Source organism: Balaenoptera musculus, chromosome 1 (assembly GCF_009873245.2).
Source record: "Balaenoptera musculus isolate JJ_BM4_2016_0621 chromosome 1, mBalMus1.pri.v3, whole genome shotgun sequence".
Taxonomy (NCBI): Eukaryota; Metazoa; Chordata; class Mammalia; order Artiodactyla; family Balaenopteridae; genus Balaenoptera; species Balaenoptera musculus.
In genome coordinates this window covers 61,268,822-61,293,718 of record NC_045785.1, presented here as the reverse complement: position 1 = coordinate 61,293,718, position 24,897 = coordinate 61,268,822, and the positions used below count along the sequence as shown (strand labels likewise).

Genomic DNA, 24,897 nt, shown 5'->3' with positions numbered 1-24,897 from the left:
CGTTATTTGTATTAATAATTTAAGAGACTGCTACTCCCAAGTGGTAATTGAGATTATTGTCAAAGAAATATCACTTTTCATCAAACCACAGAAATGCATAAAGACAAAACAGCCTAAAACTCATACTTAACTACAAAACAAATTCCTGCCCAGGGATACATGGTAGTTGTGGATGATGGCAGTTTTTGAACAAGCTTGAAAAGGAATCTAAAAAAAAAAAAAAAAAAATGGTTCTGAAGAACCTAGGGGCAGGACAGGAATAAAGACGCAGACATAGAGAATGGACTTGAGGACACGGGGAGGGGGAAGGGTAAGCTGGGATGAAGTGAGAGAGTGGCATGGACATACATACACTACCAAATGTAAAATAGATAGCTAGTGGGAAGCAGCCGCATAGCACAGGGAGATCAGCTCGGTGCTTTGTGAACACCTAGAGGGGTGGGATAAGGAGGGTGGGAGGAGACGCAAGAGGGAAGAGATATGGGGATATATGTATATGTATAGCTGATTCACTTTGTTATAAAGCAGAAACTAACACACCATTGTAAAGCAATTATACTCCAATAAAGATGTTTTAAAGATGCTAAAAAAAAAAGAATTAATGAATAGGTAAATAATTGAAACAAGTAATTCTGGAAGAAAGATCTGGAGATAAGAGGCTATCTTTTTAGTAGAGACTTTAAAATATAATATTATTGTCAAAAAAAAAAAAAAGGACATGGAAAAGGAAGAATTACGTAAACAGCATGTGAGTTTTGTTATGTAGGCAGCCATTTGTTAGTACATGGAAAACCTGATAAGAAATATAAGTCCTAAATGATATCAGCCTTGGATGATAGTTGAGGTTAGATTTCAGAGATGTTGTTCAGAGGCCCTAGATGTGGTTAGGAAGTAAACATCTAAAGTCACTGCAGAAGAGTACGTCAGTTTCCACGTTTAAGTTCATTGGCCTTTAAATTCACTCGCATATACTTAGTTTATCCATGCATATATCTGAGCAGGAAAAAAATGCATGCAAAAATTATGAGAATTCCAAAACTTCTCAGTATTGGTTAAGAAAAAAATAGAGACCTAGGAAACTAAATAGAAAGTAGTGAGTGAATGCAATGTAGAAATATATGTAAAGTCAGCTGTTGTAGATTTTACGAAGCAGTTTTGATTTTCCAAACAGTGAATTTATACCACTATGTTGTGTCACAGAAGAGAACGATGACACGTCAACCAATTAGAACAGTTTACTTTTCAAATAAAATAATTATGGTGGATATCTTTAAAATATTTTAAATTGAAGAAACAAAATGTGTTATCCCAAGATTTATCAAATTTACCTAATGCTACATATGAAGTTATTTTAAGTAAGCGTAAACATTTAATCATGCCAGATTTAAATGATTGTCAATTTAAAAGTACACATATATACTGAACACTTCTTCATTATATAAAAGACCTCTTGACCATATTATGGAATAAAATTGTGGAAGCTCATATAAAAGTTAACTATAAAAGACCCTGTGGCCACACTGGCATTGAGTAATAAACAAACTAAAAACTTTGACAAAACAGTATTTTAATAAGGTGGACAATCTGTGGCAGTATTCTAATATTAAATTTTCAAGAATTAGGAATTTTATTTATTTAATACTTTATATGTTTTTGTTGGTTTTGACCCCAGATTAGTGATCTGCTTTCAGTCTTCCCCATGTCAGTAATCATAGTTCTTTGTATTGGGATTAAGTCAGCTACAGAAAATAGAAAAATTTTGTTTTTTGAAATTTTAGGCACATATATTGCCCATTTATTCTCATATTTTAACCCCAAAACTTCTCTTGAAATATACAGATTACTAGAAGATGAGTGACACAGAGAGACTTTATTACTACAGAGAGTGTTTATTACTACAAACATATAAAAAGCTTAGTATGGAATAATTAAAATTTCCATGATTTACCTCTGTGAAAAGTTTAGGTCACCAGCCATGCCCAATCTTCACAACTGCTTGTTTATTGCTAGCTTTGTGATTGTGTTATGTCTCAAATCTGCAAAAATTGAGGTCTAAATAAATGAAAAGAATTGTTCAATGAATGAGATTATAACATTTTTTAAATGAAGAGCAATATTGTGGCTAAATTGACAAAACTGTTTTCTGAGTTGCAGTACAATGCTAATAAGAGGTGACATAATCTGTGATGTTTCCTAACATAGGTTATGATAGAGTCTATTTACAAAATTTGGAAATCAATCTAAAACTCACATGCACATTTGTTAAGAAGCTGCTATCAGTTCAGAATTCTAAGACTACTGACAGGTGGTGATTACATATGAAGCATGAAACAGAGAATTAGGGAAAATTCAAAAATTAAAACTCCATTATATTGGTATCATTAATATAGTTACTAATTACATGTAAAAGTTCATTTCCCCTGGATTACTCTCATGCAAAAGGTTTCAATTTTATAATGATTCATGTTGTAGTTATTAAGTAAAATCTTTCACATGCCTTCCCTGAATGCCTTTTTTGGATTGAGTCCACCTTGAATAAAACTGAAGAAAGTAAAAAGAGTAGTACAGGGTGACTTTGTTCTCAAAGCGACAAAGGGAAAACTGAAACTATACATATTTATGAAAGACTTCAACAAGTCTAGAAGTGAGGCATTTTTTTTCCAAAAGAGGTCGACGGTTAGTTTTAAAGTCAGATGGAAATACATCTTCAAAGCATGCTACTTTACATTTCCTTTCCCACTCTTCCCTGTTCTCTACTCTTTTAAGTAATGAAAGAGCACAGAATTTTTATTTTATGTAGCCTCTATTTTATAATTCCTAAAGTGAGGATTCTATTTAAAGGCTAATAATTTATACAAGTTGAGTTGTAAACCATTACATTATGATACCACAGGCCAAGTACATTTTGATTCTCTAGAAATGCAGTTCAATCAGATATATACCATATTTATTCATATATAAATCAAACATTTTATCTATTGAGAATGAAAATTATTTTATTTTCAGAAGTTTTACATCAATCTGTTTCAAATCATAAACAACTCAAATATCCACTGGAATGCTTATTTCTTCATTAGGAACGAGACTGTTCCCCCAGTGCCCTTGCCTCCAGCCTGTTTTTCCATTTTCTCACGGAGAAAAAGTAACAGAAATATTTACTATGGTGAAGCTAGGATTGCTTTTAAGAGAGAGAATGGTTTCACATTTCTAATATGCTAACGTCCTAATATATGAAGCATCTGAGTCTGCTTTTTAATATCTGCTTTGATGAAATAATTTTATTATGGGAGTAAAGATAAGACGGAAAGAGATTACCATCAGATACAAATTAGCCTTTTCAGGCTTTTTGAGCATTTTAGAGATGATAGCACTTCTAAATTTTTTTAGAGCAGATCTTAAATTCTTTCGTTAATTGTTTTAGAATTAGAATATTTTGGCTTTTTAATTAAAGTGAATCAGATATCTAGCCAAAAGCTAGCCAATCACCAGACTTTAATAGTTATTTGAAAATAGTTTCTTTCTATGATTTTCAGTTTCTGTAGAAATCAAAGCTGTAATGTTCAGCAGGAGAAAATGTGTATGACTTACTGATGAACTTCAATGTTCTTTCAGCTTTTGAAAGGACACTCATATGGAACAGGCATGGAGGGTGGGACAGAGAACAAAGAGAAAGAGGTGAAGGAAAACCTGTATATTTCTAACTTGTCAAGATTCTTCATCCTTTTAGGCCATTTCACAGAAGCAAGGAGAGGAAGAGGCCACGTTTATCTTTTCATAATTGAGCATCAGTAGGACAAAGCGAGGAGTGGCCAGTGTTCTTTTCTGTAAGAGTGAATGTTAAATTCACTCAAGTCATCACTGACTGCTAAACTCTTTTTCTTCCCAATCTTCCTGCATATATATGAAATATCTTACCTTCTCCCTCTTCTTTAACCAAACAATTTTGTACAAATAACATAAAGTTGAACATTTCTTTAAGCAAACAAATTAAAAATAGGCACTGATTATTTTGATCTGTTTACAACAGATGAATATATTATTCTCAAAATGTATCTAAGTAAGAATTGAAATCATTGGCACTTTAATCAATCATGTAAAGCTCAGTATATAGAAAGTGTACATTTCTCCACCTCTCCTACTCAGCATGCCATCCTACACACGTGGTTAAATGGGAAGATATACTGTTGTCACCTTTATGTAGTTAGTTATCTTAAGTGTATTTAAACATATCTTCCAGTATGTTTTAAAGGGTAGTCTTCAATATGGTGGGGACATAAAATAAAAGAGACTATGAAAAGTACATCAGAATTTTGATGGCATTCTAGTCATAGCTAGTCTGTGTACTTAACAAATGTACATTATTTATGTTGTGCTTGTCAATGGAAAATAAAGTCAAATGTTCTGAAATGTCCCTGTCTTTCTTTCCTGATGCCAACTCATGTCAGGAATGTTTTACTTATAATCACATTAAGTATTTTGCTAAAATCCTATTTGATGTGCTTTGCCAAAATAACAGCACAATGTAATGCAATAGCGTCATCCTATCTGTAACATTTAAATCATTTTGTTTTATATTCCATAATAACATATAGTACAAATTATCACTGATGTGCTATAAACTTGAGAGGTGCTTTTCAATATGATACCTAGTCATGTTATAATCTCAGAATTTTTGTTTTTAATACAAAAGCACATTTATAAATTATTCTAAACTTAGTTCTCCTACTTTCTTGTGGATTCGAGTATAATCTACAGGCAGCCAACATAAGAATTGGCCTTGTTCATAGTCAGCTCCTTTAGCAGACTTGTACCTGTGTATTGGTGTGAGCTGATTACTGGTAGAGATGTGTTGGGCTACCCCACTACCCTCTTCCATGTGCTTATTCAGCTCAACTCTACTTCTTCCTCCCTCAGTGATGGGAGAAGTTCTGTAGAACATAGACTGCAAAGCCAAGCTCATTATAAGTAACACGCCGAGCTTGCCCTCCTTCCTCCTAAGAAAAGACATTTAGGGAGAGCTCTGCCGTAGACCCCTGACCAGATCTTTTTTTTTTGGCTGCACTGGGTCTTCATTGCTGCGCACGAGCTCTTTATTGTTGAGGTACGTGGACTTCTCTAGTTGTGGCGCACAGGCTGCAGCGCTCACGGCCTCAGTAGTCTGAATAGTTGCGGCGCGCTGGCTTAGTTGCCCCGTGGCATGTGGGATCTTAGTTCCCCGACCAAGGATCAAACTCGCATCCCCTGCGTTGGAAGGTGGATTCTTAACCACTGGACCACCAGGGAAGTCCCCGACCAGATCTTATGATCTCTACAGTCTTTGTCTTGTAGCATTTGAGGTAAACATCATTATGGCTATCTTCTGGTACACCAAGAATTTCCACTCCAACGCTGATGAACCTACATGCCATGGAATGACGTTGCCCAGTTTCATGTTCTTGGAGGACAAGGAGTCAGGCATCCTTAGATATCTTGGGGGTTGTTGTGCTCACCTAAAACAGTCTTGAGTAAACCTATTTTGGAGGAAGGTACTCAGAATCCAAGCCAGTCCTCCAGACTTGTTCTTTTCTTCAACATATATTTGTTGTGTACCTATTATGGGCTAAGCATTCTGGTAGGCACTAAGACACTAAGGGATTTAAAAAACAAACAAACAAACCCAGCTTTCAATGAATTTATAATCTAGTAGGGGAATAGGAAATCATTTGAACAGAGCTGCTATTGGGGTAAGCCTATGGTAATGAAAGCATATGCGGGAGGTGATGCTGAAATAGGTAATAGTTTCCCGTAGGAGCTGATATTTAATCTGCATTTTGGAGAAAGGAGTTGGTATTAACCAGGAAGGTGGAGGCACATTTTAGGATATTTTTTCACTCCACTCTGCCCAAAGCAGCACAATTTCCAAGGCATTCAAACTGACTAAATTCTAGTGGCCCTGTAAAAAGTGTGGGTCTGAATCGTGCATACCTCTGTAATCTCACAGAGTGGGGAAAAGTGACTTGGCCTTAGGGCAGAATTTCTGAACCACGGAACTCTTGACACATTGGGGCAGATAATTCTTTTTTGTAGGGTGTTGTCCTGTATGTTGTAAGCTGTTTAGCAGCTACTCTGGCCTCTACTCACTGGATGCCAGTAATACCGCCCTAGTTGTGACAATCAAAAATGTCCCCAGACATTGCCAAATGCAGCATGGAGGACATATTGGCCCCTAGTTGGGAGCCGCTGCCTTTAGGGCAAGGGCCATGGCCACTAGGAGGAAGCGAGGTGTGTGAGGTTTGCAGGACAAAGCCATCTGTGGGATGTTTGTCCTGACAGGCACCATTCTGGCATTTCTCAAGGAAGCAGCATTAAAATGCCAGTTTGTGTCTGACCACACAAAAATGTTGGCGCTACCAACTACAACAGTGCCCTGATCACCATGGGCCCTGATCCACTTCCGTAATCACATAAACCTATTCACAGACAAAGAGGTACAATTTCTTAGAAAGTATCATCTTTCTATTGATGCCTCCAATCCCTATTTTGTTCTTGATAAGAGACCCTAGGGTTATATGTCTCTCAAAGGGATATCTAAAGATGGTCCATTTCTCTCAGGACCTCGAAAATCTGTTATAATTCCTCTTAATTAAGTTCACATTTCCAGGCAAGGTGCCTTGGTAAGAGAGAACTAATTTACCAAATTCTGTCTTTAACGGAATTTTTGCATGTCTGATCTGTGTTACAGAGTTGTAAGAGCTTTATTTAATCTGAGACAGAATTTTTATCAAAGAGCAGGCAAATCTGGGGCAAATGTCTCTTTATCAGCCTGTGCCTTTCTGAGTTCATGCCAGTCTGCAGTACCTCAGGTGTAGAGCTATTACCATACCTTTTGCTGGCAGAGTTCAAGTCATGATCTCTATAACTGACATTTAAACTCTAGTTTGCATGAAATGGGAAGTTGAAAAACTTAAACCACAAATCTGATCCAAAATGAAAATGAAAACAAAGGTACTCATTAGTTTACTGTAAATTTCTGAGGCAAAGTAGGGAAGGGCTATGGATAATCAGTGCTTATACCTAATATTATTATGCAATCTTTTAAAAAGAAGTCTTTGAATATAACATGCAAAGTTGTTTGAATTCAGTTTTGAAAAGAACATTGGAAGAAAATAATTCTGAAACCATTACCACCCATTGAAGCCTTTTAAAATTAGATTTAACTAGAAGTACCCAGTGGAACCCTGGTTCTTAAACACTGTGGGGTCAGAGACCCCTCTGATAATCTGGTGAAAGTTTTGGATCCCCTTCTCACAAAAAGCACAGAGAATTTTTTTACAGTGTCAGAGATTGTGCAGTCCTCCTAAAGTCTGTCTACAGATGTCTTGGAAATTTATACACACAGGTTAAGAATTCTCACTGTGAGAGAATCTTTGTGATTCAAGGAACCTCACAAGTGTCCATGTTTGGTTTGAAAACTAAAATCGAAAACTGCAGCTAAATCAACATAATTACTTCCCTGTGAATGCCAAAATTCCTTGACATCTCATGTCAAGGAATGACATGCCCATAATAGTCAATCAGCATAATGCCCATAATAGGAAATCAACATAATGGGAGGTAGAATTATTAAGAGGAGCTGCAATCATTTTTAAAAATTGCCATCATGTGGGGAAAAGAAACAACACAATCCCAAACAGAAGAGGAGCGATATAGGTTACTTGCCAAAAACAGGTTGAAAAATAAAAGGACAATTTTTGAAAAAGAATTACAAGTTATCCAATGACATATTTGCCTTACACAGAGTTTTAGTTTTGCCTTGTGTTTATCCAGCAAGAGAGATTTAAAACCAACTATTAAAATAATCAATTAAAAAAAAAATAACACCTCACCTGAAAATGCAATGTCTAAAATGGTTAGAATCTAACTTCCAGTTACTTTCTGTTACATGACTTTATGTTATGTTATGTATATGTATAAATATATATTTACACTTCTTCATGTACTATAGTTTTGTGTTGCTATTTAGAATGAAAGCAGCAAGGAGGACCTATTGATTGAAACTTTCAGTAAAATGCAAGGCATACACTTGCAGACCTTCTTACAAATGTAAAATTAATGATGCTTTAAGCCAATGCTTGAAACTATTAGTGGAATGCAGTATTGATGTTTATAGTTTGTACTTCTCTAGAGGGAAACATCTGGAGCAATTAATGACATTTATCTTTGCATTTTTCTTGCCTTATTGAGGAAAAAAGTGCCATCTTAGAGCACTGAAATATTTATATTTTGGAAACCCCACACTTTGATACCAGAGCACCCTACATTCTGGATGTGTGTATGTGAATTGGACAGCTGTACATAGTATGCATGAAATTGCAAGTTGATTTTCATAAGTCAGTGGTTTGGAGTCTTCTCCTTAGAAGATCCATGAAAAGCCATTTTTAGAGGAAGAGCAATTGCTCTTTGTTACTTATTTTCAACATTCCTTGACCATTAAAAAAAATTTTCTTTTTTGCCTGGCCTCTTTATTTTAAGAATTGCAGTGACAGAATTAATTTTTACTTGAAAAATTTTGGAGAAATAATATTCATTTATTGCCAAGCTCTGAAGGGGAACCGCTGCCTTAAATGTTTTGCAGCCCTAGTTAGACATGCACGGCTCCTCTCCTTATGACAGACTTTCTCCCACCATAGCCATTTTGCATATTTCTGCTACTATCCCTTCAGCAGAATTGTCATTGAAACCTAAAATAATTCATTTATTAATTTAATTAATTAATATTTGACCACTACTAAGAGATTGCATGTTTAAAATATTTTAAAGCATTTTTAAAGCAACGTCATTTCTCTAAAATGTTCTCTAAAGTTTAGTGGGTTAGTTCATTTAGTTCATTTCTTTTTTTTAATGAAAAAGAAAAACTCCCAGTGTTGGACAAGGAGTCAGAACACTTAAGTCCGTTTATCTAATCTGCTATTCAGTGGTTGTTTGCCCTTGACAATTTAGTAAATGTCTCTGAACTTGAATTTTCTTATCAGCACGGGATTATTAGGATTAAATAAGAATGAAGATAAGGACACTTTTGAAAGCACTATACAAGTAGATAATGGTTAATATTATTTTATTATCTGGATTTCATCAATGGAACATTAAATTTAATTATGATTTTTCTCACCTCAAACCACTATAGTACAGTCTGGCTAACTTAGTATTGGGCATTCACCAGAACACACAAGTAATATTAGAAGTCTAGTTCTGGTCCCACATAGGGAAAGATACATAGCTTCTTTTAAGTTTATTTGCCTCATCTGTACAATCAGAGGGTGGTTGATCTATGTGGTCTCTTCTAGCTGAAAAACCATGATTTTCCTTTCTCTCTGGAATGTCATGCAGCTCAACTTGTCAGCTAAACACACACAAGTTTTTCTCTTTTGAATTTTGAAAAACAGCTCATAGGAAATCTCTAGGCGACATAGGCAGAAATGCCTATAAAAGGTTTCTGTTCCTTTTCTCCCTAAAAAGAATTTTTAGTTTCCTAGCCTCCTTCTCCTATGAGATTGTCCTCTTACCAGACTGGAGGATAATTGAATTCAGGGGCCATGCCTTCCATTTCTTAAGTTTTTCTGCCTCCTTACCTTTTCCTCCTCATCCAAACTACCAAATCCTATAATATTGATTGTTAGATGATAGATCTCATTTACTTCTTTATTTTTGGCTCAGGAAATATTACAAAGATTAAATTGTGTAGACTTGGGCTTATCAATGTGTGTGTGTGTCTGTGTGTCTGTGTATGGGATGTCCATTATATCTCAAATGTGCATTTCTTTTCTTCAATGTTTCATTTTTAATCACAATATTACGTTCACCCCTTTAAACAGTCAAATGGCACTTCATGCTTATTATGACAGGTGAATGGATAAAGAAGATGTGATACACACACACACACACACACACACACACACACACAATGGAATACTACTCAGCCATAAAAAAGAATGAAATTTTGCCATTTGCAGCAACATGGATAGACTTGGAAGGCATTATTCTGAGTGAAATAAGTTGGGCAGAGAAAGACAAATACTGTCTGATATCACTTATATGTGGAATCTGAAAAATACAACAAAAACTAGTGAATAAAACAAAAGAGAAGCAGACTCACAGATATAGAGAACAAACTAGTAGTTACTAGTGGGGGGATGGGGGCAATATAGGGTTAGGGGATAAATAAAAGGGTTATGGGATTACATGAAATCATGTATGTGAAACTTTTGAAAATTGTAAAGCACTACAGAATTTAAACCTTTCATTCAGTTAAAGAAAGCTTATTATGATACCCACACTCCTCATTCTAACCCCCCCACCAGCCTGCTCTCCAAACATCACTACTTTCAGCTTTTTTTCAACATTTCTTCTGAAATATACCATCATATTTCTAAATAACTTATTTATGTTTTTGTATCCTGCTTAATCAACTTTGGACCTTGTAGGTTGATTTTCTATTTTGCTGGATTTAACTCTCTCCTCACGTGTTGTCCCATTATGGTTCTAACACAATTTTATTAAATCAGAATTCAGTGTTTGCGTTTTTATGATAATGTAAATATTCTTAACTGCAGAATCAGTAGAACTATCATCATGTTTCTTTTCTTGGACACATTTTTTTATTTTCTAGAGTTAAGAACTTATCAAGTTAAATTTGCTTAACTTTCTTTGTGCTAATGACCAAATCTTAACAGTTTTCCAAGTGCTCAAACCTATCAGATAATCTTTACCTCCTTTAGAGCCTAAGTTTTTTTTAAAGTTTCTCTTCTATTCAGCCTATTGCCTCTTTTTTATTAGATACCCTGTTTCCTAGATTCCGTGTCTTGATGTATTTCTTGAATAATTCACTCTTTTGATAACACTGGCTTTAAAATGGGCTTTTTAATAGAAAAAAAAATGTAAGGAACCAAACTCCTAGAAAAGAAAATGATTTTAAATACACATGAACACTAACAATAATAGTGATAATAACAATAGTGGCAGATATCATTTTATGAGCACCTATATTTTACGTATGTTATCAAATTCTCATGTCAATGCCACAAGGTAGGTGTTATTACCACTACTTTCCAGATGAGAAGTCTGAGGCTCGGGGAGGGTAAATCATGTGGCCAAGTCCACGAAGTTAGTGAGAAGTGTAGCTGGGATTCTCACCTGATTTCAGGTTAGAATGTAATTGTTGTGAATTCACTTAGTGAAAACTACTACTATGATTATTTTCTGAAGCATCAAGTTTATCTTGGAGAAATCCTCTAAGGCCCCATGAAAGAAAGGCTTTGACTCTGTTCTGATGCCTGGGCATTTTTCCGCAGCCAGAAATAATCTTGGGCAGCAGTGGGAAGGTGGTTTTTCCAACAGTACTGATTAGATTCAGCAAACAAGATTTTCAGCAAAAATGTAGTCCTTATGTCCAATCTAGGCGTGTGCACACTACTGAGAACATTCAGACCTTCCCTGTTGGATGCAGGGCCGCTTCTGCAGTGGAGAGAATATCACCGCCGGCAGCAGATGGCTGCACAAAAAGAGGGCACTTCCGCTTGCTGCCCAGGCGTGTGAGTTTTGCTAAAAACTAAGAGCTTATCATGATCTGGGTTACTAAGTATGCATCTCTTTCAGTCCTTTTGTTTTTTTTTTTGTTTCTTTTTTTGTTTTTCCTTTCATACTTTCTCTCCTGCTTGTAAGGTAACTTAGGATCGGGCTTAATGAGAAGGTGTTTTTGCTTCCTAATGACACAGGGACTCCTGAGAGAATTTGTAAAATTCAGGACCGGCCAGAGGGAGAGCGGGCCATTTGTCTGCAGTGAAACCATTCTGTTTATCACCTCCTCCTGTTTAATTTTGAAATTTGCTCTAGCTTCTTCCTGCAAAATACAATGCAGTTTCAGAGCGGAGCATATTTTATCTTTGAGAAAGAGAAAAGCTGTCCCCAGTTTTTGAGTCTTTCTTCCCTTGTTGCTAGCAAGCAAAATCTATTTGGTATATTTGACATTTTATTCCTTCACCAGTTTTCTCTTCAACTGGCTGCTCTGTTTTCTTCAGAACTGGTCAGGCTGATTAGAACAGTGCAGAACATTTTGCTCAAGGGAATAAAATCTCAGCAGCTCCAAAACTTGAATTCTGTGTTTTCAAATGAATGCAAATGGCAGCCTACCTATAGCAGTTTAACTTGAAAAATCGAAAAAAATCAGTGCATCTTGGAATTTATCTTTGGTCTAATTTTGCACATTATCTCTACTATTTCAATTACAACAATAGTCAGCAATTCTCAGGCATCTGAGGGGTTGATTAGCATCTATTCAGAACAGGCTTAACCCAATTACACGTAAACCTTTATTAAAATTTTTTTTTTTTTTTTTTTTACTGACCTGGGAGTTAATTAAACCAAATCAAATGAGTCACAGCTTAGGGCAAATACTTGAAGGGTAAATTCCCTCTGCCTGCCAACTTCTATGTAATTTGCATGAGAAATGGAGACTGAAGATCTTCATAATGGTTTGTTGTTAATAATAATATAACTTTTAAAGTAGTAATTTACAGACCTCATTTCAGGAAAGTAAGTTTTAATGAGAGAATGGGTTCAGAAAAAAAAAATGTAATAACAGTGGATGATTACATTGCTTGAAGTTTCTTAATGGGAAACACCATTCTCCATTTCATTGGATGGAGAATGATACACTCAAACTTAGGGGATCTTTCTTATTTGCATGAGACAACCATTTGGAAGGGAGAGAGTGATATCCTTGGAGAAAGGCAAGAGGCAACTAGGATGCCAACTAGATTAGTAGGAACTTCGTTTGGATGAGAGGTGTCATGGTCAGATTACCTTCAGGGGTATGAAAGTATGTGTTTTGGAGTCAGACCTGGATCAAAGTTTGGGTTAATAGCTATGGAACTTGAAAGTAATTCCTTAAACTCTCTAAGATTTTGAATCCTTGTATGAAGAATTGGGATTTTTGCACTTACTTTATAGGGTAGCTGTGAAGATTAAATGTGTAAATATTCCAGAAGAGTGGTGGGTATGATAAATATGCAGGGGTCGTTGTTATTGATGCTGTATTAATAGTAGTAATAGTAGCCACAATAGCAATCTTAACTGCTTGAGGAATCCATAAACCATACTGGGAATGTGGAAAAAGACATCCCAACCTCTGTACTAATTCCTTAATATTATTTTGGGAGACCCAAGCATATAGCATTGTGTTTGAGAGGATGGGAACTGTTATTAGACTAAATTTGGTGGCACATCCTAGTTCTGTTAATTTATTAGTAGGCTGACCTTAATCAAGCTAATTAACCTAAACTTTCTAAACCTCAGTCTCTTTAACTATAAATGAAGATAATAATGTTATCTAAAGTTTAACAGATTTATTGCAAAGATTCAATGAAACAATGCGTGCAAGTGTTTACCTAGCACCTGGCACATAATAAGCATTCAATAAATGGTTATTATTATGTTATAAATTATTATCACTAATATCAAAATCAAGCTCAGTTTCCAGCTGAGGCTGAATGTCTTCACAAGCATACAAATTTTATTCAACCTTCTCAAGACTTAGGGTAAGAAAATAAGGATGTGAGGGAATTCCCTGGTGGTCCAGTGGTTAAGATTCCATGCTTTCACTGCCAAGGGCCGGGGTTCAATCCCTGGTCAGGGAACTTAAGATCCCACAAACCACACAGTGTGGCAAAAAAAAAAAACATCCTTTGTCAAAGTGATTTCATTGCATGAAACCGGTTATGAAATGGCTAAAATATTTGAAATGGTAGAAAGAAATTTGTCTGAATTTAGCTGTTGAGCCGTGCTCTGCTTCAAACCCCATTCTTATGTGCTTTATATTCTGCCTTATGTGACACTAACTGAATCATAGTTGGATCTAATCTCAAAGCCAGCCTTTCGAGGTCTCTGTGTTTACCTTATTAGTTTACAACATTTTTTGAAAACTCTATTCAGGAAAACAAGAATGTTATATTAAAAAAAAAAAAAGCAACAGCAATTATTTTCCCATTAAATTGGAATATCTGGTGGCCTTATTAGCAATGATTTTATTGCCTGGAGTATCTGATTGCCCTCATTAAATATGAAAAACTGCCAAGATTATGAATTTGGTCAACGTCAGCTTGTTACCTACTCTGATAATTTTTTACTATGTGTAAAACATATATTTTAGAAGAATAAACTGAGCATGAATAATATTCATCAAATTTTTGTACATTACCAATCCTACTTAGTGTTTTTTTTTAAAGTTTCTTGACCAAGAAAAAAGAGAAATATACTTTAAAATATAGAAACAAATGATTCAGTAGGTGTTTAAGGAAGCTTTTAAAATTTGAAATAACTATAAAGAATCAATACAATTGCATCAGTAAGGAGTTTTGTTTTGTTTTTTAAATCAACAGAGGAATTATTCTCAAAGAAAGACTTTATTTCATTTTCAGAGGGTGGGACAGAATAGGTCATGTTTTCCAGTTAAAATTAAGCCTAAAGGAAACATATTCCTTATTTATTCAGCATGATCCTTAACTGGGTTAGAAATAGTTACATCTTTTTTGAAACACAGAATCAGACACTGCCATCCTTGCTGGAAGTGTTGAAATCACTGGCAGCATTAAGTGCTTCCTGAAGACATCATTTCCATGTGCCACTGCCACCTGAAAGGTTTATACCATCATCAATGAGAAAGCAGTAGGCAGCCTTATGGAAAGAGTTTGGGGATTCAAAGACATAGATTTGCAGCCTAGTTCTTGACTTAAAGGCTACGTGACTGGGGAATTTTTTAATCTCTTTCTGCCTCTGTTTACTCATCTGTAAATTGGAAATAAGATTCCTATCTCACAGTATGGTGAAAGGAAATAAGATAATACATGTACAAAGCACAGTAGAACTCAATCACTTATAGCCGGTATTGACATTAAATAACACTACTTGCATTTGCAAAAATGCATTTATGCTACCTTCAGCAATAATATTAGTTGTAAGTGGTAACAATAAAATAATACTAATAATTAATACTTACAGAATTCTTTTATAATTTCTAAAGCATTTTAGCATATGTAGTTTTATTTGATCCAACTTTTAGGTAGATAGAGAAGTACTGTTATTATTATCACTTTATAGGTAAAAACTAAGACTAAGACTGGATGGGTATAAACTTCCAGTTATAAAATAAATAAGTCATGGGGAGGTAATGTACAGCACGGTGACTTTAGTTAATAATACTGGAATGTATATTTGAAAGTTGCTAAGAGAGTAGATCTTAAGAGTTCTCATCACAAGAAAAAAAAATCATAACTATATGTGGTGGTAGATGCTAATTAGGCCTATTGTAGTGACGATTTTACAATATATACAAATATAAAATAATGTCTTACACCTGAAACTGATGTAATATTGTGATCAATTATATCTCAAAAAAAGAAAAAAGGACTAGGTGCAGTATTTGGACTTTGAAGTTAAGCTTCAGTTCAACTACCACCTCCACACTTGCCTAAGAGTGACTTTCATGCCCTTTCTAAGCCTCAGTTTTCTTATTTGGATAGTGGAGATAGCAGCAGTGCACTCAGAAAACCTTTGATGCTTTCCCAGTATCCACTGTACAAAGTATGAATGTTTTCACTTCTTCAAAGCTCTCATTAAGCTAGTCCCAACCCACCTTTCCAGATTTATCTGGCAACACAGATTCCCAGCCTTCTGGGAATCCTTTCCTCACACACATTATGTACTTTCACAGTTCTGTTTCTACGTTTTCTTTCTTTTGCTTGACTGGTATTCTTCTTTTTTTTTTTTTTTTTTAGATTTTTTTTTTGATGTGGACCATTTTTAAATTTATTTATTTATTTATTTATGGCTGTGTTGGGTCTTCGTTTCTGTGCGAGGGCTTTCTCTAGTTGCGGTGAGCGGGGGCCACTCTTCATCGCGGTGCGCGGGCCTCTCCCGTTGCGGAGCACAGGCTCCAGACGCGCAGGCTCAGCAGTTGTGACTCACGGGCCTAGCCGCTCCGTGGCATGTGGGATCTTCCCGGACCGGGGCACGAACCCGTGTCCCCTGCATTGGCAGGCAGACTCTTAACCACTGCGCCACCAGGGAAGCCCTGGTATTCTTCTTAATGGAAAAAATTCTACTCATTCATCAGGGCCCAGCTTAAATGACACCTGTTTTAAAAATTCTTTCCTAATGCCTCATTTGGAATTACTAAGTCCCCCTTTGTGCATCTATAATACCTTATTTATGCCTCTGTGATTACGTCTCCCTGCTTGACTTGTATTAGAGTCAGCTATGCATGCTTCTAGCTCTCCTACTGGACTATTAGCTCCTTGAATGAGAGACCACATCTTTTTAATCTTAGCGTCCCAGGCACTTCCATTTCCTCTCCTCCCACAAACTTTGAACTGTAGACACATAGTAGACATAGAAATATCTTTTAGATTGATTTAAACGACCACAGTACAAACAGTACAAATCAAAAATGCAAGGATGTCCAAGGAGGGGTTTGAAAAAAAATTAAGGCTTACATAACTTACCACAGTGCTAGATATACAGTACATGTTTCAACAGATATTTGTTAACTACGTTAGGGACTGAAACTAGAGATGATAGCATCCAAACTTTTGGCATACATGTCATTCAGAATGTCCCTTATTCCTTCCCAGTAAAAGGTCCCTTGGTGCCACCATTGGACAAAATATTAAATTGGAGGGACCATTAGTCTCAGTGGGTGCAACACTTCTTATACTCATGATAAGCTTGTAAGGTAACATGAAGGGAAAACCTTGCCTGTGTTGATTCATCTGTCTGTTGATTCATCTGTCTGCGGAATAACCCAGGGAACGGGCCTGCTGAGAGACAATCGTCCAGGCTGGCAGAGAGAAGAGAAGGCAGCTGTGGTTAGCAGGATGGTATGAGGGGCAGAGCAGCCCTTGGCTTCATGGTCTGAATAGTCTGAGCTTTGGATCCCACACTCTTGCTCCTAGCCCTTTTGGCAACACAGCTGTGGAGTCAGAGGCTGATAAACAGTGAAAGAACACTTTCTTTCCAAGAATGGGGAGCTTTTCAAGAGAAACAAATTCTGATGAAATTCTCCTTTTGACCTGCAAGGAAGCTGAACTGGGAGCTATCAGCCCAGCTCCAAGGCTTTGTTTGGTTAACACTTGGAAACGCTTTTCTGCTTCCTCTCAGTACTCATATCACTAGACCACAGTTTCCCCATCACTTCTACTTCTCACTCACTCTGTCTTTCATTCACCCACTCACTTCTCCTGTCTGCCTGTTACTGTGCTGGGCCACACAGGGATACAGATTGCCCTCAAGGAGCAAAGCATGAATGTCACACACGTCAAAGACTGAAAAACCCAAAAACACACCTGAGCAGCCTCCATAGGTCATTCCTGAAAAACTCTGCCCTGAGCCCTTCAGACAGAGACAGCAGATCTTACTTCCACTAATGCTCCTCAACCACACCCAGGCTTATTAAGGCACTGAAGCAAAAGGAGAGTCTGTTGGATGTTCTAGCCTAACCATACAAAATGTAGATTGCTGCCTAAGACTGGCTCACTTGGCAATTCGTAGTGAATTTCTAAGAAAGCGAGCATGGCACTAGGGGTCCTCTAACTCAGGTGCCAGAGGTGTGTTCACCAGTGACCCACGTGCAGGCAGGCGCTTTACAAAGCAAACCAAAACCACGGGATTTTCCTTGGTTTCTCCAGGATCTTTCCCTTTAACAGAGACATCATCTGTTACATCTTCTGCTTTTTGGGAAGAACACGTAACAAAGGTAGGACAATGATACTGAAAAGTAAATGAATTAAAGACAAATGTGTCCCACTGGGCAGAAAGGAAGGGTGAGGTTCTTTTTTTTCCTTTTTAAAATATTTATTTATTTATTTGGCTGTGTTGGGTCTTAGTTACGGCATGCAGCATCTTCTTTGTGGCATGTGGGATCTTTCATTGCAGCGTGTGGGCTCAGTAGTTGCAGTGCATGGGCTCAGTAGTTGTGGCGCGTGGGCTTAGTTGCCCTGTGGCATGTGGGATCTTAGTTCCTCGACCAGGGATCGAACCCATGTTCCCTGCATTTTGGAAGGCGGATTCTTAACCACTGGACCACCAGGGAAGTCCCAGGATGAGGTTCTTAGAGGCTACCTGGAGGTGGGAAGGAAGTATATCTAGCTCTAATATCTGCATTTGCTGTTAGAAGAGGGAGGAGTTCAACACTGAGGGGCTAAATATGTACTTTAATTGAAGTAAAAGAAACAATAAAGTCAGTGGAATTTATTTTCAAGTATCTAATGGAATTAATCTCAAAGAGTTCTGCCCACAGTGATGTTGGAGCTATTTACGTTGTGAGCCTTGGACATATTTTGCTATAATATTCAACTCAGCCTCAATGATCATTCATCAAATGCTTCCAAGATACCAGTCACTGTGCTAAGTGATTAGAAACTGCATTTCTCATTCCTGTTTCCCTGAGTGGGATTCATAGCATAGGGTGAGGCTTTAAATGAATATTTCTTTATTTGCTTGAGCCCTAAAGGAAATCAAATGAAATGATGAAATGCTTGCTTGCCCTCTTTTCTGACTCTAACTTGGGTTGTTTCCACTTGAGAGCACTGTAGAGAGGAGGGTATATTTTGAGATTTTACTGCTAGGTGTGTCTACACAATTGGTTGCATAGAATCCTACAGCTGGAAGAGGCAGAAGAGATTGGGAGTCAATAGAATTTCAGTTCGGTTCAACAGAGTCCTATCTACAGGGATGACCGTGTGTGTGTGTGTGTGTGTGTGTGTGTGTGTGTGTTTGTGTGTTTGTGTAAGGTAGAATTAGGGGCAAGGGGTGATGGGTTGGACTTTGAACAGTATGACACCAGCTATTAGTATAGCCTGAGCTCAAGATCTCTCTTTTGTCTGTCATGTCTATTAAGCTTCTAATTGGAATTTCATTAAAAAATTGTTCTGCTTCTAAAAAAAAACAAAAACAAAAACCACTGTTTCTTTTACATGCTACTCTCAACACTTATGACACCAAATATGAGGTTTTTTCCCCACACCAATTTTTCAACACCAGCTGGGTATCCTGCAATTCAATTATGACACTAAAGATTTTAAAAAGCTCTCGTGACCCTATAGGACCCATCATAGGATCTAAAATCCCAGAATTATTATTCCTTTAAGCAAGAACATGGAAGACCCCATCTTAGGAAGTAAATGCATTATCTGGGTAAAAATAAAATAGTAAAGCACTGTCACTCTCTAATATCTCAGAAACAATTATTTCCTTGGGCTCTAATTACTTAGTAGAGCCTCACAAGAATGATATTTAGAACACCTAAGCTTTATGATGAGCTGGGGATAGGATTTCTTTAGAAAACTGAGGAAAGCCATGAGGGCTAAGAGGGGCCAAGTTTGTAGGGAAGGTACTGGGGAGAGAAAACATATGCCTGAAACAAATGTGGCCCCTTTCAAAATCCTCTCCTGGGCACACATCAGAGACTGAGGCACAGGATGAATCTCCCTGCAATTCCCAGAAAGGACTGGGGCCCAGTCTACGTGTGCTCACTCCCTGGGTAAGTCGTCCCCTCCTTTCTCACTCCACCTACATCCCCTATTCCCTCACCTTCTGGCTCAGGTACTATATTGAAAGTCACAGTGAAAAAGAAAAGAAATAAAGCAAGTTTATAAGGGAAGACAGAATTTGGAGAGGAGCCAGGACAGGGGATGTCCTATCAGTCAGCCTTGATGATGGTGAGCAGCAGGTGGGTGGGTTTTCAAAAAAAAGCAGTTAGATGACTGGTCAGTTCCTCTTCTCCCATATGTTTCCTTGTACTGTTAGCTCTAAAGTATGAGGCCAGGGCCAGCCCCCAAGATCATGTCCTTGTAGAGTGTCTCATTTTTCAAGATCATATTGAAGAGGGAAGGTTCTAATGGTGTGTGTGTGTGTGTGTGTGTGTGTGTGTGTGTGTGTGAGAGAGAGAGAGAGAGAGAGAGAAAGCAAAGAGAGGGAGAGAGGTGGAGTTGAAGCAAGGTGACTTTCACTGCTAATCACATGGCAGCCCCACTCATCTAGTTTGAATTGGAAGGGAGCCTATGAAGTGAATCACAATCCAGAAGGCAGTTCTTGACAATCAAATTCAAATAAGCTACTTTCTTTTGAGCAAGAAGTTCAATCTCACTTTTACTACCTGTAAAATGGAATTATAACCTTTGTTATTTTGCTCCATGTAGATCTCAGATAATCTAGTCTTTTTATTGTTATGAACTTTCCTGCTATATAAATAAGATAGTGGTGTGGTATACTTCAGCTAGTTAAATACATTGATTCTTTGATAGTTCAGAAAATGCTTCAGTATTTTGTAGGTCCAGAGTCATTTTTATGACCATTGATAATTGCTCAATGCTGTGAAAGATTCTGCTATGTGAAACGCCTCGATGCTTAATTCCTGGTTAAAGGGAATTTGCTGCACAGAACACTTAGATTTCAATCAGTAAATGATATATTTTAACTGCGCAGTCTTCTGTAATTAGTTAATAAATTTATTTTTATTTTCAATGTCTGTCTAAGTGCTTCTTACATGCTGGTTTCAAAAGAAGCAGTTGTTAAGTTAGCCAAACACCCATTCCCAATAACATCCTTTTAGCTTAAATACTTGCATACATGTAGCCCTTAAAAACTCAAACATCATAAAAACAAATTTTTTTCTACAGAATCATGAAAATGAGATGGTTAGAGAAAGGAAGTTAATGTGGGAAAAGAGTCACTTTCTAAAGTTAATTATCCCAGAAAGTTGAAAAGAAAGTCCCTCTCCCAGTGAAGCTTAAGTAAATACCAAAATGATTTTAGTAACAATAACGCTTTGACATATACCTATTTCATTTGATTATCCCGACTTCCCTATGGGGAAAATGGGGCCAACGTTATCATTATCCCTATAACATAGACAAAGAAATGGAGATTTATAAAATGTAAATAAGCTTGTCCAGGTTTAGAGTGAGTTAGGATTCAAGCCCAGCTTTTATGATTTCCGTTTCTGAGCTCCTTCCGGTGTCACCATCTGTGTTGTAAACACAGTATGGGGAAGGAGCAGATTTGAATTATGCAGGCTTACGATGCTATGCCACCTTTCCTCTTTGAAAATGCAGAAATACTGTACAAATTTTGGGAAAATTACCTGCAAATAATTTGAAGTCATCATTGAACTGCTGGGTACAACCTATGTTAGGGCCAAAAAATTCAGTCTCATCATGTCAACTCCTGAAGCCTTGAAGATTGCACATTTTAGATAATGGATTCATCTTAGGCTAGACATGATGAAAGCACTATTAATTTCCTTTTATTAGTATGCCTTCTCTCTGCACTACTTCAGGTTTTCTCTTGACAATTGCCTAGAATTTACACTGGCTGATGCGATGGCTTTATGTTATGTATGTTAGGTTTTGATGGGCTGCAAAAAAAAAAAAATCTAAAATAACAATAACTAAATAAAACATAGAAGGATATTTCTCTCCTACTTATATAAACTCTGTATATAGTCCGTCCCGGGATGATCTGGCCATTTCCTCATCGTCAGAGATTGATGTCATTTTTAGCTGTCATTCTTAGTGTACCGACTCATGGCCCAGTATGGTTGCTTGAGCTCTAGCCACTAATCTGCACCCTCCTTCCTGCTTTCATATAATTGGCCAGAGTTTAGTCACATGGCCACACCTAACTGGGACAGAGCTGGAAATGCAGTATTTAAATTGTTTCTCAGCTAATAATCAAGATTCTATTATAAAGAAGAGGAGAGTGGATATTTGAAAGCAACTGGCAATCCCTGCCACAGTCAAAGAATGGTTCCTTATTTTTATGTACCTTTTAAATTATTTTTAAATTTTATATTTATTGAAACATATTTGACATATAACAAAGCATAAATTTAAGGTGTACATGTTAATTTGATCCATTTATATATCATGATATGAGTGCCATTGTAGCAATAATTAACACCTCCATCACACTACATAATTATCATTTTTTTTAATGGTTGTAATAACTAAGTTCTAGTCTCCTAGCAAGTTTGATGGTTATAATACAATAGTGTTGTCTAGTACACTATACTGTGTATTAGATGTCTAGAGCTTGTTTACTACCTGTTGCAAGTTTGTACTTTTAAACAACATCTCTCCCATCCCCACCACCACCATCCCCTGGTAAACCACCACTTTACTCTCTGTTTCTATGAGTTTGTCTATTTTAGATTTCACATATGAGTGATATCCTACCATACCTTTCTCTGTCCGACATCTCACTTAGCACAATGTCCTCGGGGTCCATCTGTGTTGTCACAAACGGCAGGATGTCTTTCTTTCTCGTATTACATGACTTTCTAAATGTCTTTTATGTGTATTGGTTATTTTATGTAAAAGAATCTATCAAGTTTCTGCCCGAGGATCATAGTTATTATATTATTCTACTATATTATTATTATATTACTAAGAACAAAAGAAGCTGAATACTAAATAATTTGCTATATTATTTTGTATTTAAAGATAAGCAACTGGCTTTGAAACTACTTTTATATAAGATCCAGATTCCAATTGGCCAAATTGTGACTAATGAGACTTTAACCATTTTTCTTTGCTGTCATCACTTAGAGAAATGGGAATATGTCAAGAATTTAGACTTATCATAACCATTAAATATGTATGACTTACACCACATAATGAATACTATTTAATTATATACAGCTTATAACATTTTTATTGATGAGTCAAGATTTTCCTTCAATGCCTCGCATGGTGTCTTACGCGTAGACGATACGCAATCAGTGAGTGCTGAATTGAATTAACCTTCACTGGTCTGTGGAATTTACTCGCCTGTTGGATAAAAGACCCTTGATAGCTTCCGCTAGTATCTAGTCATTAGCCTCATGACAGTGTTATTCTGGTGCTGATTTAATTTGATTGTATTGGATGGTTGTGGTTGTCCCTATGCATAGAAGGGACTGCAGGTGATCAGGTAACTTCATAAGAATGCAAGTGTTTTACCTCAGACAGTGACCACACCTGTAGCTTCAGGGACTAGAAAATCCTCTGGAATGCCCAAGTGCATAGAGATCAAGCAAATCAGCTCTGAACTGGAGGATCAGGATTAATTCATCACAAAATCCATTACTCAGTGCAATTACCATATTTATGATAGTTTTTAATCTTATTTAATCTTTCACCGCTATCAATTTGGTAATATACGATAAGAATGCATTCGATTATTTTCTTTTTATTTGAGCCATATGTCCTGTGACTTACCTTTTAAAAACTGGATGTAAAATTGCAATGAGACCTTCCATTGACTGTCTCTGATTATAAGTTATGCAACAGAACAACACTTGCGACTATTATTAGATTTAATTTGTCTTTAGTTGTATACTCCTGACTTGTTTAGAATTAGGATGGGCTTCTTTTATTAGTCATCTTGGGCACTGTTTCAGCTTCCTTCTTTGTCTCCCTTATAATGCCTTAAACTGGAAAACAAAGGCCCATAGTCACAGATTTAAAAGGTGGTCACTATATTTATTTAGTGCTATTTGCATTTGTTTGGCTCTTGGAGTCTCTACTTTTGCTAAAGGCTGGGGTGATAATTGTACAGTCTAAACTTAGGTATTTTTTTAATGTCTTTAAAAATCTTCTATACAGAACAAAACTTCCTTACAAGTCTATGTTCTCTGCTGGCTGGGTCAGGGGCTGGGAGGTGGGACAGTAGAGGGTAGGTTCTTAAACTTACAGTTGAAGGTATGTTGTCCATCTGTTTTCTCAGTTTGTATTAACTCAGTCTCTTTAAGGGATGTGTTCTTTCTTCATGGTTTCTCCCAGCTCCTTCTTTCCTTAGCCAAGATGGCATCTGTGTGAAGGAAGAAGCTTATATTCCCTCATGGCAATGGGGGCAGATAAAGAGAGGCAGCTTGTCCACACAGGGGACCTGGTTCTGTCCGCTGGGTCCTCCCTACCCTCCCTAGAGTTGATTTTGGTCTTCCTGGTTGCTGGGTAGCTGCTGGCATCCCCCGTTGATTCAGGGCTGGTGAAGCCTGTGAACTGTTTCCTCAGCACATTTGAGCCCTGTGGTCCTACTTTGCTGACTCAGCCCCATTGCTGTCTCACTGGCACAGCAGACCCTCAAGGCTCTGCCACTTCCTTCCTCTGGAAACTGCTTTGGGCTGTCCAACCCATAGGAACTGCTATCTCTGCCAGGGTGTCACTCTGGTCCTGAACATAGCAGCTCCATGGCAGCTCCTCTGGCGTTTAGCTTTCCTCTCTTTTCCATGAACCCCAGGGAGACTCTGGGGGACCTTCTCTACCATGTGAGGGCTGGGGGCACCCAGACAATCATCATGGCCTCTCTCTGCTATTCCCCTTCTCCAGAAGTATCCATACATGTGTGCCAGGGCACACTCTGAGACTGTGTCCTCAAAGACTTGTAACCATCCCTTCTTTCTACTTGAGGTTTCTATTCTTTTGTCACCCTCGCACTTGTGGGGTTTGATGCTGAGGCAGTTGTGGTGGAGAAGTAAAGACATCTCTCCTGCTTCTCTTCCTATATCATCCCCGCCTCCTAGCACTAGAAAGGCTTTTGCCTGCCTCCATGCCATTTCCTCCTTCTTAAAATGGTCCCATTTGCCTGGGGCTATGATGATGGAATGGTTTCCATGGCTGTGGGGAGGAAATGGAAAACAATACTTTTACTGATCCGAAAAATAATTAGGAGGTATTTAAAGCTTTAAAGAATATTGTTGTTGTTTCATCAAAATACTTTCCCTATTTTTCTGAACTGCACAACTTCATTTTTTCCCATCTTTGAAAAAATAAGTTTAAAAAATATTTTCCCTTTCAACTGGAGAGTAGGTTGTGAGTTCCTAGGTTACCT

The 24,897-nt window shown here is 37.2% G+C and overlaps 1 protein-coding gene across 3 annotated transcripts in view; it reads left to right on the top strand.

Moving 5' to 3' along the window:
* PTGER3 (prostaglandin E receptor 3) overlaps positions 1–24,897 on the top strand; it is an 82,795-nt gene that overhangs the window by 40,608 nt on the left and 17,290 nt on the right. The window contains exon 3 of one of the 3 annotated variants that reach the window (XM_036872275.1): positions 3,613–4,351. The exons of the other annotated variants lie outside the window; for them this stretch is intronic. Coding sequence (XP_036728170.1) covers positions 3,613–3,792 — 180 coding nt within the window. The 3' untranslated portion in view covers positions 3,793–4,351. Of the gene's footprint in view, positions 1–3,612; positions 4,352–24,897 lie in introns of those variants that run through there. 3 annotated transcript variants of the gene reach the window in all.